Source organism: Oncorhynchus masou, chromosome 17 (genome assembly GCF_036934945.1).
Source record: "Oncorhynchus masou masou isolate Uvic2021 chromosome 17, UVic_Omas_1.1, whole genome shotgun sequence".
NCBI classification, from domain to species: domain Eukaryota; kingdom Metazoa; phylum Chordata; class Actinopteri; order Salmoniformes; family Salmonidae; genus Oncorhynchus; species Oncorhynchus masou.
The window spans coordinates 32800653-32812829 of NC_088228.1; the positions used below are offsets into that span (position 1 = coordinate 32800653).

Sequence of the window (12177 nt, forward strand, 5' to 3'; positions counted from 1 at the left end):
TAGAAGTAAATAGTAATCATATTTATATTATTTCATAGCCGTATAAAGTCTCCACGTTTTGGCCATTTGTAACTCTGTGAAGCGGACAGACCTACAATATGCCCCAAACCCTCAGTTGCATCAATGAATTGTGTTACTGAAATACAATGACAGGACGATGTAACAGTGACAGGGCAACCAATCCTGTCCAACTGATAGTAATAAGGCATAGTAATGCACTCTGGAGTCTGCAGCTGGATGGGCCATCTCAACTAGCTTATTGGTTTTGGTTCCTAGAAACCACCGAGATATGTCTAGCAGACCTGGGTTCAAATACCATTTGAGATCATCTCAAATTGTTCAGTTGTGCATGATTGAGCTTGCCTGTTGCAATGGGGCCAATAGGAAATTCCCAAAATGCAAACCCCGCCCACCTGGCACTAGAGGCAGGCTAAAGCAAATGCTCAAAAGTATTTAAATAGTATTTGAACCCAGGTCTGGAAGCAGTAGAGTAGATCAACATTGAGTTTGAAAGCAAAACATTGAAGTATGAGTAGTACACCTGTCTGGAAGTCTAAAACAGCTAAGAAACAAGGTTATGCCCCCCTCCCTTCCTCTCCCCCAGGTAAAAGTGAAAGTGACTTTATTAAGAAATTAGCTTGTGGATATTTTGTTGTTATATCCTTCCTGTTTGGCCCTGTCCGGGGGTGTCCTCGGATGGGGCCACAGTGTCTCCTGACCCCTCCTGTCTCAGCCTCCAGTATTTATGCTGCAGTAGTTTATGTGTCGGGGCTGGGGTCAGTTTGTTATATCTGGAGTACTTCTCCTGTCCAATTCGGTGTCCTGTGTGAATCTAAGTGTGCGTTCTCTAATTTTCTCCTTCTCTCTCTCTTTCTCTCTCTCGGAGGACCTGAGCCCTAGGACCATGCCCAAGGACTACCTGACATGATGACTCCTTGCTGTCCCCAGTCCACCTGGCCATGCTGCTGCTCCAGTTTCAACTGTTCTGCCTTATTATTATTCAATCATGCTGGTAATTTATGAACATTTGAACATCTTGGCCATGTTCTGTTATAATCTCTACCCGGCACAGCCAGAAGAGGACTGGCCACCCCACATAGCCTGGGTCCTCTCTAGGTTTCTTCCTAGGTTTTGGCCTTTCTAGGGAGTTTTTCCTAACCACCGTGCTTCTACACCTGCATTGCTTGCTGTTTGGGGTTTTAGGCTGGGTTTCTGTACAGCACTTTGAGATATCAGCTGATGTACGAAGGGCTATATAAATACATTTGATTTGATTTGATTTGTTGTGTGACTTCATTTTCAAAAGAGTGAGTTACGTCACACGTAGGTAACAGGCATCATCGCTTTGATTCAATGGCTAAGTAACACAGATGCATCAGTTCATATGTCACAGACCGACCAAACCCAACAGAGAAACAGAAAGAACAAAAAAGAACAAGAAAGAAATTGCCAACAAAAGCAAAGCAAACGTCCAGATGATACAGACAGAGGTGCTGGTAGGGCATTGCTTTAGAGTTGAGAGCCACAGGTAGGCAGTGTCAGAGAGGCAGATGACGGACCTATCTTATGGCACAGAGATGCAGGTGTACAGTCGGGGCCTTGATGAAATCTTATTTACAAAATAGAAGTTTAGCAAACAGGATTTTTATTTCGGCCGATGCCTCAAACATTTTTTTTTTGTTACCCTGAAAACTCTCATACGCATCAACTCGGTAGTCGCAGCTTACAAATGGCAAATTATATATTTTTTTATCTTTTAGCTTTGAAAAGGGAGCTACGGAGAACAGTTGTCTCGCAGTCGCTATTGCGTTTGGCTGGATCCACAATACAAAGTCTGTTCATGCAAATGGGACAAGTCAGTTCTTTGAAAACATTTGGGAAATCCATCTGTTCTGCACAATGAGTCCTTGCAGGGTATAACCCCAAAGGTCACCATTCCTCATCAAAATACCTACAAAATCATCAGAATCCATAGAACCCATTTACAATCCTCTTTCTGAACTTGCAGTGTGATTGGTTCTTCCAGATCACATGATAGATTGGACGTCTCCTCCCACTGACCTGTGGCAGAATGTTGTCATGGCAACGGCCTGCTGCTACAGTTTCAAAGGTCACTTCCTGGGAGAAAAACCTTCCAATTGGCAAAGGGAGAAAAAAGACAAGGTTTGTCCATTGTGAGGAGTGTGTTGTGTTGTCCGTCTCAAGAGAGAAGCCAGTCCTATGGTACTGCTACTTTAGACTGCCAATATTAATAGTCCCCAGAACAAAACAGTGATCAGTGTAATCCAGCTATGTGGAGAGACACAGGAGTCTAGAGTTTCTCCTCTCCCTCTCAGTCTGCTGTCCTCCTCCTCCTCCTCCTCTCCTCTCTTCTCATTTCCTCTTGTTGGTCATATCTCTGGGCATAGAGAGGGTTCTTCTCCTGGAGAGGGAGGGAGCCGCATTAGAACACATACACTTGTGTGAAATATGTGCAATTATGAGCCTATGGACAGCAGGTGGCAGTATTGTTCCTTACTTTGATCATACTTAATCAATGCAGCAATGTTCCATTTTACAACGTACTACAGAGCCATAATAAAATAAACCTTTACATGAAAATCACAGCTCTTCCATAATTGGCTGAGGACCATTTAGCTGCAAGGACACAGAGAGAGAGAGAGAGAGAGAGAGACTAAAAGACAAACAAGAGATCTGTGCCTCTGAAAAGACACCAGACAGACAGGCAATAAGAGCTGAGCGGTAGAGTGTTGTTAGACCAATCAATAAAACAGAGATGTTTTAAGCAGCCTTAAGGGGATACAAAAGGTTACAGAATAGAACAGGAGAGGATCGGAGAGAGGGAGAGGGGTGGGATGAGGAGATGAAAGGGAAAGGGAGGAGAGAATGGGGTGATAGAGGAGAGTGGTAGGAGAGTAGAGAAGAAACCCACCCAGAGACCCAGTGTTCTCTAGCTGTCTTCCTGCGGACAGGTCTGGGCCTGTGGACAGTCAGATGGAGCATTACTGGAAGGACAGGGTGACCGAGCCCGGTTGCATGAGCCCTAGATGGAAAGAGGGAGAGAAAGAGAGAGAGAGAGAGAGAGAGAGAGAGAGAGAGAGAGAGAGAGAGAGAGAGAGAGAGAGAGAGAGAGAGAGAGAGAGAGAGAGAGAGAGAGAGAGAGTGTGGGAGAATGGTTAATTCCAGTATTCACCCATTAACATAAGTGCCGAGGCAGTAATTTTGACTGCATATGAATGTAACGTTTATATATCTCTGCCATGCCCCCTTCCGTCCTTGACTTCTCCTAAGTGCGTTTATTTAACACGTGTACGTTGTGAGAATGTCGATATCACTAACAGAATATATGTGTTAAAAGAGGACATCGTTTTCTCCTCTGGAGCACCAGAAAGGTGACTTCTTCAAACACATCCTCCGACAGAGTCACATGCAGGTAAGATATTTTGATTCTTATATTGTATCTGAGGTTTCCAAAAACACTTCCCTTTGACAAATGACTCTCAAAATTGAAGAGATTAGCTCTATTTCAAAATATCACTTTTTCCAAGAATAACCGCTGTTCCATGCGCTCCACATGTGAGCCCGCTGTAAGCAGATAGCCTGCAGTAACATAAAGTCCTGAAAATGCTATTGTGTTCTCTGAAATACATATTTTTTTCGAATTACAACTTTACCCAAGACCTTTATAAATACAACCAAAGGACTTGTTCCCCTCTTAGCATATATCAAATGTTTTTGTTCGACTGATGGAGTCAAAATGGCAGGTGAAGTGATAAAACGACTATCTACCAACCGTTTGATAGCTCATTATATCATTATGAAGCAGATTAGCTGAGACTCACCGAGTCATCCTCCCTGGTGCTGGGGTGTGTGGCCTCTGTTTCGATGTGGGAGTGGTCTGTGGGGGGATCACTAGCTTGGGACAGGGCGGAGTCTGAGGACGAGCCAGGTTGGGGGGCTGGGGTGGACGCTGCAGAGACAGAGTTGGTTGTTGGGTGTACTGTACTCCTTTTTCCCCACTTTAACCGTGTCTTAAAGCATTGTACATCATCCAGGTGGGTATAGTTAGGGTTTGGTTAAAGGGAAACTTGACAAAAAAAACCACAATATTTTGGTATTTTTTTCATTAGTCCACTTTTGATATAGTCCCAAAATGTTTTGCATGTCAGCGGCCAAGTTTTCAACATATTGGACTTTCAAGAAGCAAAGAGCCACTGATCATATTATCATGACATGCAAAATGATGCATTTTGTATCATCATGATGATGTGGCCGGTGGATTTTCCCTTTTAGGTTTGGGTTGGGTAACGTACTTGTTCTGTATGAGTATGTGCAACTATCTAGTGTAAATGTAGGAAAAACTGGCTATAGGTAGAATTTACCTGAGTCAGTGGAGGGCGAGGTGGACGTGCCTGGACTCAAGGTCATCCGAGAGAGGTCAAGGTCACTACAGCTGCCTTCCTCTTCCTGGGTTGCGGCAGATGATGACTCCAGGCCCAGCTGGCTACAGACCAGGGTGTCAGGGGGCACGTTCACTAGACCGGGCGTCTCACACCTCGTCATCATGACAAGGCCAACGGGCGTCTCACACCTGCTCATGGCACCAAGACCCATTGAAGTAGGGCTCATCGGCCTGGGTGTGCCACACCTGCTGCCCACCATGACAAGGCCCAGCGAAGAGGGGCCTTCGCCTGCGTCAGAGTCCCCACCGATGCTATGCTGCTGCTGGAGCAGAACGGGGTCCATCGTCTGATGCAGTGGGCTGGCGATGGCCGAGGAAGGGGTGGAGGAGAGGTCACCGTGGGGCCCCTGGGGGCCAGGGCACACGGTGGTGATGGGCACCATCATGGGAAGGTGGTGACCCCCCACACCCACAGCCTGGGCAGGCATGTAGGCAGCCATGGCAGCCCACTGCTGTTGGTTGGCAGGGAAGATGTTGGCCTGGCTCCAGATGACGGGCTGGCCCCCAGGGAGGACCTGGGTCACCTGGAGGGGCCCTTGCACTCCAAAGGCCAGGGTCTGGGCCTGGCCAGCGAAGGGACCCTGCTGGGCCCACTGGGCTGCCTGGACTGGCCCCATGGTCATGTACCCTGATGGGACAGAGGTGGGGCTGAAGGGGCCGGTGAACATCTCTGGGGGGTGCTGGGGCTGGCGGTGGCTCCTGCTGGGGTCCAGAGTGTTGGCCGGGGACGGGGGAATCTGGGGGGACATCATCCACATACACGTCTGAACCAGGCACCTAATCCTTTCACTGCGGTCATTGTGATTATTCATTTATTGGCTTTTTCTATTTGGGGGTCAATGTAACCATCTGTTCACAAAGAAATCAAAATGTCTTCCAATGTCTTACTGGTCTTTAGCGGTTGTCATGACTGTGAGTTTCTCTATTATCCACACAGTAGTTTGACTGCATAACAACGCATTCAAATGTTGACACACATTCAAATGTTGACACATGGACCTCCCGAGTGGCGCAGCGGTCTAAGGCACTGCATTAGTGCTAGAGACGTTACTACAGACCCGGGTTCATTCCCGGGCTGGGCAACAACCGGCCGTGGCCGGGAGTCCCATTGGACAAAGCACATTTGGCCCAGTGTCACCCTGCTTAGGGGAGGGTTTTTACTGTGGGGCTTTACGTGGCTCACCGCACTCTTGGGACCTCTTTGTGGCGGGCCGGGTGCCTGCACTCTTGAGCCAGTTTAACAGTGTTTCCTCCGACACATTGGTGCGGCTGGCTTCCGTGTTAAGGAGCGTGGTTAGGAGGGTCATGTTTCGGAGGACGCATGACTCAACCTTCGCCTCCCCCGAGCCCGTTGGGGAGTTGCAGCGAAGTTGAAGCATAATATTTCAGCACCATCATTGCAGACATGGTTAAACGGACAGAGTCTGTCTAAGCAATAGGGAATGGACAGTTACTCACCGAGGGTGGAGTTGACATATCTCCGAACAGATCAAAGTGGTTGATGTTCTGTGGTGGGGCAGAGGAACAGGGACAGAGAGGGAGAACAGTGACATTTCACAACAAAACAAAGGCAGACTTTCTAAGTCATAACACATTCTATTACTCTAATAGGGTGTGTGCGTGTGTGTGTGTGTGTGTGTGCATGCGTGTTTGCGTGTGAAGAGAATTGTACTGAAGATGCCAAGAAACAACTAGCTCTCCTTTCATTTCATTATCAGAAAATGGATCTAAAATGAATCTCTCACGGTGCTCTATAATTGGCTATTCAGTCCAATCAAAAGAACACTGATTAGATATTATTATGTCCGTCTCTACCTATCAAATCAGCCCCAATAGTCCCACAATGCATTACCATTGTGATTCCTCTCAAACACAAGATAATATTATATGATTAGGTAGGATTTGGACGGTATACAATATAACTGCCAAAATAAAGGAAACACCAACATAGAATGTTTTAGGGCATTTGGCAATACCACAAGCTGCCAGAACAGCTGCAAAACGCCTTGGCATAGATTCTACAAGTGTCTGGAACTCTATTGGAGGGATGCAACACAATTCTCCACATTAAATTCCATCATTTGGTGTTGATGGTGGTGAAAAATGCTGTCTCAGGCACCACTCCAGAATCTCAGATAAGTATTCAATTGGGTTGAGATCTGGGGACTGACACAGACACGCACACACACACACACTTTACACCCTCTTTGCTCCTTTGAGACCCCTCTTTCAAAGTCACTGAGATCTCTTCTTCTAGCCATGGTAGACAAAAGAATGGGCAACTGGGACATTTTAATCATGAGCCCTTGCACGATGGGATGTGAATTGCTTAATTATCTCATCTGCTTTCAATATACTTTGTATCCCTAATTTACTCAAGTGTTTCCTTTATTTTGGCAGTTACCAGTACATTCACCACTGTGTTTCCTGAACCCAATGAATATATATACTTCTATATATTTACCCACCGATACAATAGAACTACCTGACCCATATAGCAGACGTGACCGTTCCTACAGCTACTCTCATATCCCCCCCCCCCACACACACACACATAACTTCAGCGCTCTAACAGTACAATTACATTTCAGAGGAAGTAGGAAGGAAGGACATAGGTTCTACAACTAGACTATGAAATGGATAAGTCGCATGAAATGTATGTCCAAGACTGCAGGGGCCATGCAGAAGCAGACGATGTATCACCACGGGAACACACAGGGGATTTACATGCTATAAATAAAGACACACACACACAGACACGAAAAGAAGAGCGAAAATGAGAGGAAAACAGCAATCAGTGTTGGTGAAGGGGCGCAACATAACATTGTCTATGTCCTGTTTGAAGTGTGTGTGTGTGTGTGGGGGGGGGGGGGGGTCTGATCATATACGGTACATATTGTTGTTGTACATTATGGCTTGCTCTTACAGTTCTATGTATCCAGTAGGAGCAAGAGGGAGGTACAGTAGTTTGTAAAAGGTGGGCAGACATAGGTTATAGTTATACTGGGTCTTTACCTCAGGCAGACAGGCAGAGTGACACACACATCAAGCTATGGGGGATCTCTCAGTAGAGCTCCAACTGAATGCACAGACAAGCAGTAACTCTTAGAGATATGGAAGCAGCGTCGGCAGCTATTGATACAACACCAGCTAGCATGATGTGTTTTTGGGGGAGAGATAGCAAGGGGGACAGGATAGCTATCATGCCGAGTTGATATGCTGCTGAACTATCAGCACAGAGAGGAAGCGAAGCGAGAAAGAAAGCCCACTTTCTTCTTAGGGTTTGTTTCAGAAGTCAGCTGGACGTTTTCTTCTCTCTCCGCGTAAATGTATTGACTATTGCATCTGACATGGTGAAAGGATAGAAAGAGATATATTTCCAGTTTTGCGCAACCAAAAAGTGAATCCATGATATGTCTATTTGTTCTGGTCCAAAATGAACCTTGCTGTCGCAAATATATTGGTGAGACTGGAAATGACAAAAGCGTTTTGTCTTTATCGAAGAAAAGACGCTTCTTCGATGTCTAACAGTCCTCTATGTTTAAAATCCTGTGGAGGATCTGAAGCAAAGACACATCGCCATCTCCACTGGATTTATCTGAACAACTGACGTCACATCTTAGCTAGATGGAATCATGTATCTGTTGGGGCAGACTGTGCATAACAATACAATATACACCCCGTATACATGACGATACATATTGCAATATACAATATCATTGCATCTTTATAACCTTAGATACTGTAAGAATATACTTAGGCCTGACGCTTGATCATTTCTTGCCCAAGACAACTGATATCAGACTGCACAGGCAGGCAACCACGAGACACACTGCTGATAACCAGTCTGTGGGTGTATACGACCACGTCTACGTGTGTCGGCGAGGTGGTTAGGGGTCCAATAATTCCACAAGGTCACACAGACAGGGGTTCATAAATGGACACGAAAGAAGAGGGGAGTTTTCCTTAGTGAGGGAATGAGAGGTTTGCCAGTGGAGGGAGTGGACGAACCAAAAAAACAAAAACAAAAGCACCTACAGTCATGAAATGGCGTTTTGGGACGTCATAGATCCCTTCTCCCTTCTGCTGACTGGTAGCGGTAGGGACCTGTGTTGGAGGTCGAGTCAAAATGAAAGAATAAAGTGAGCTTTGAGCAACACCATTTTACCAAGGTTGAGTAAGAAAGAGAAAAACGTATTGATTATTCAATGAATCCTTTCGTCTGCTACAGCTGAAACACTCATCATTTCAGAAGGTGTCTCTGGTCTGCAAATGGTTTAAAGGTAAAGGTTATGCAAATTCTACCGTTGCACAGCTCTTGAATCAACTCTTATTTAGATCCATATTGATTGTAAGCAATGCTGTACGATTGTGTGTGCTACTTCTTTGTATTGACATTAAGGAGGCACAATTGTTTTTCTCCATTTGGATCACATTCAACTAGAGGTTTAAATCTATGGAAACTGACAACGCTGGAGCGCTTGCCCTCTCCTCTCTTTTGTATATTTTCCTCACATTAATCTATTAACAGTAGTGAACAATATGGCCTCTCTCTCTCTCGCTTTCGGCTGGCTGACTTGGAGTTGGGCGGAATTCTCTTCTCGCCTATTGATCTTGTTTCATTAGGAGTTCAAATGGCATGGCAAATGATTCATTTCGACTCATCTTTCATCTTCAGAAAGGAAGAGGAGGAGGAGGGACGAGGAGGAGGGGGGCGAGGGTGGAGGGAGGGAGGGGGAGGTGGACAGAGAAGGGAAGAGGGGTAAGGGAGGAGGGGTGAGGGAGTAGAGAGGTGGGGGAGGGAGGAGGGGCACCAGATTAAATCACACTCGAGGTCCCTAGAGGCTCCTGTTGGTCCCTTGAACTGAGCTGGAAGGTCAAACCTCTGGATGTCTACAGGGAGCCCACATAGACTCTAGAGAAGCCTGGATGAATTGGTCTGCCAAAATAACTGGCCATGACTGCACTTGAGATGTTATTCTAATTTACATTTGGAACATTGTGAGTATACTTTTTTTTACCCAGAGTGTATTGCCCTGCTCTCTAACAAACAGAAATATTCTAATGTAACACAACGCTCTGGGTTGACTACTCTACAAAAGGTATGGAAGGGGCGGGGCTTGGTATTGTACCTGGTAAACGCTCTCCTCTGATTGGTGGCCACGGAGGGGCTCATGTCCAGCCTCAAACACAATGTACTACAACAGAAGTAGCGGGCGGGGCCAAGAGGGATGGAGCATGTCGAGATTAACGGAAAGAGAGAGAGAGCGATCGAAAGAAAGAGATTGAGAGAGAGAGTGAGAAAGAGAGAGAGAAATAAGAGACAAAATACGGAGAAAGAGTAAGAGATAGAAAAAAAGAGTGTGAGAGAGACAAACAAGGAAGGAAAGAGAGGGAGAGAGACGATAGAGTGAAGAAGGAAGAGGAGAGAGCACAGTAATTGGTCAGGCAGTAGTTCCAGGTACTGAAGAGGTCCCTCCACCAACTTCATCAGAATACTGCTCCACCTCTCCACTACCACCTAGACACAGAGGGGCCAATCCTGACTCGAGATCCGCGTTTGTAACCTAGATGATTTACACGAAAGTCTGAGTTAGTTACACGCACGGATCCCAAGTTTGGATTCTGCCCACAGTCATTGGACTCTTGTATTCGAAACAAAACAAACGAAAACAGTCACAACTACTATAGAATTGCAAATTAAAACTTTTTTTGGGGGGGGGGGGGCATACAGTAGAAAAAACTAAAGGGGCAAACAACAGAAATTTGGATTGAGTTGGGGCATATCCACTGAACATTAGCATTCAGAGTAAGGGTTAGTGTTGTCTGTATTCAGTGTGAGCAACAGAGTAGAGTATCAGGTTCAGCCAAAAGCAAAAGGGGAGAACAACCAGTCAGGGTCAGATAGGTCTTTAGAAATAAATCAGAACATATACACAGGTCAACTGAAAAGATATGGTTCAACAACACTGCAATGGGAGAGTCGAATGGTTGAACAAAACTGTCTACTGTGATGGCTGGTCTACTGCGTATTACTGAGATGGTTTGGATATCATGAATCATTAATTCAAGCAGATCAGCGGCAGATATTTACATTAAGGATTAATTGTTTCGTATTCCATAGAATGAATCACGTGAAAACACTGTCGTCAGTAGAAGCTAGAGCAAAAAAGGTCCCATGCGGTTTCATCGCTAGTTCTGATGGGCTGCGTGTCGTGTGGCGACGTACCTGGTAAACTGGATCGTCCACCTCGTCCTCCAGAATGGTCTGCGAGATGGTTGAAGAGAAGGAACGTTTTACATAACGAGAAGAAGACGGATACAGAGGAGAATAGAGCAAGACCATGGATAGACGAATAGAAGTACAGAGAAGAAAAGAGCGAGAACAAAAGAGCATGCAAGGGCATCAGGTGTGAGCAATCAGCCATTGGCTTAGGGGAAAACAGGCGTTTTCTATTAGGAACTCAGTGGAGAGTGCCTAGTCTTAACATATTGTGCCTAGTCTTAACATATTGTGCCTAGTCTTAACATATTGTGCCTAGTCTTAACATATTGTGCCTAGTCTTAACCTATTGTGCCTAGTCTTAACCTATTGTGCCTGGTCTTAACCTGATGTCTGAGTTACTGTATACATTTTCCAACATAATAATATATACCATTGTGGACACAGTTATACATTACATTAAGCCTTTTACATTGACATGAGTCTTTCGATGCATGAAAGTCATGTAACAGGATAACAAAAAATAGTGGCATTATAACATCCCGCAAAACACCTTAAATAATTTGCATTGCAGTCACAGCCCAAGCCGAGATTTGGACTCGTACTCAAAGCGCGTGAAGCAGTCATCTCTGCCTGCTGGTCGCTAGGCTAAGCAAGAAAACATGCTTACGCAAGAGGGGGGAACACTCACTTTGACAGATATTAACCCATTTCTTCAATGGATACGCGTCATCTCCCTTCCTCTAATATCTCTCACTATACTCATGAGTACACTCAATATGGCCATTGTGCATAACGGCCATGGTAACAGTTCTGTTGTTGTTTGTTGTTGTTTACCTGGTAGACGGCCTGCTCACACTGCTTGTCCTTCTGGGCCTTCTTCTCCATCTCCTCGCGCTGCTTGATGTCGTAGATGAGTGTGAAGAGGTCACGCAGGTCAACGATCAGGGGCTCTGCCTGTCAGGGAGGGAGGGATGTGAAGGAAGAGGCGCACACCCCTTCATCTTCCAGACGACACACACGCAGTTCACACACACACTTACGTCGCAATCCCAACTACACAGTGCTGCAAATATCTAAAAGGATAAAAGCAGAGTCCTTCCTATTGGACAATCTTTCAACTGTGTTACAAACGGTTGCTCCCTTGTTGCAACACTATGTGTTGCATTTGAAACGTGTTGATTGATTGTACCGTTGGCTGTAACGCTCTTTCTGACTACTACACCTCATTAGGATCTCAGGTCCTGGACTCACCGACTGGCCGGACTTGATGGCCACGAACCGGTGGTGTCCCTCCTTCCCGCAGACGTAGCCGAAGGCCCGGTGGTCCCGGGTATCCTTGGCGATATAGGAGATCTCATGCACCGAGTGGTGATGCAGCAGAACCTGAACACACAGGGAGGAAGTGACATAAGTTGGAGTTAGGAAGTGATCTAGTAGATTTGCGAAACAGGGAAGAGGAAGTGACAGGTCAGGACGAGGAAATGGACCA

General features: G+C 45.8%; 1 protein-coding gene across 1 annotated transcript in view; it reads right to left on the reverse strand.

Moving 5' to 3' along the window:
• The window catches only part of LOC135558255 (uncharacterized), a 41531-nt gene that overhangs the window by 7603 nt on the left and 21751 nt on the right, over positions 1 to 12177 (reverse strand). The window contains exons 4-12 of the mRNA XM_064991977.1: positions 11940 to 12071; positions 11523 to 11642; positions 10692 to 10730; positions 9595 to 9660; positions 8501 to 8569; positions 5921 to 5968; positions 4383 to 5199; positions 3843 to 3970; positions 2954 to 3043 (exon numbers count right to left, since the gene is read on the reverse strand). Of these exons, the coding sequence (XP_064848049.1) occupies positions 2954 to 3043; positions 3843 to 3970; positions 4383 to 5199; positions 5921 to 5968; positions 8501 to 8569; positions 9595 to 9660; positions 10692 to 10730; positions 11523 to 11642; positions 11940 to 12071 (1509 nt within the window). The remainder of the gene's footprint in view (positions 1 to 2953; positions 3044 to 3842; positions 3971 to 4382; positions 5200 to 5920; positions 5969 to 8500; positions 8570 to 9594; positions 9661 to 10691; positions 10731 to 11522; positions 11643 to 11939; positions 12072 to 12177) is intronic.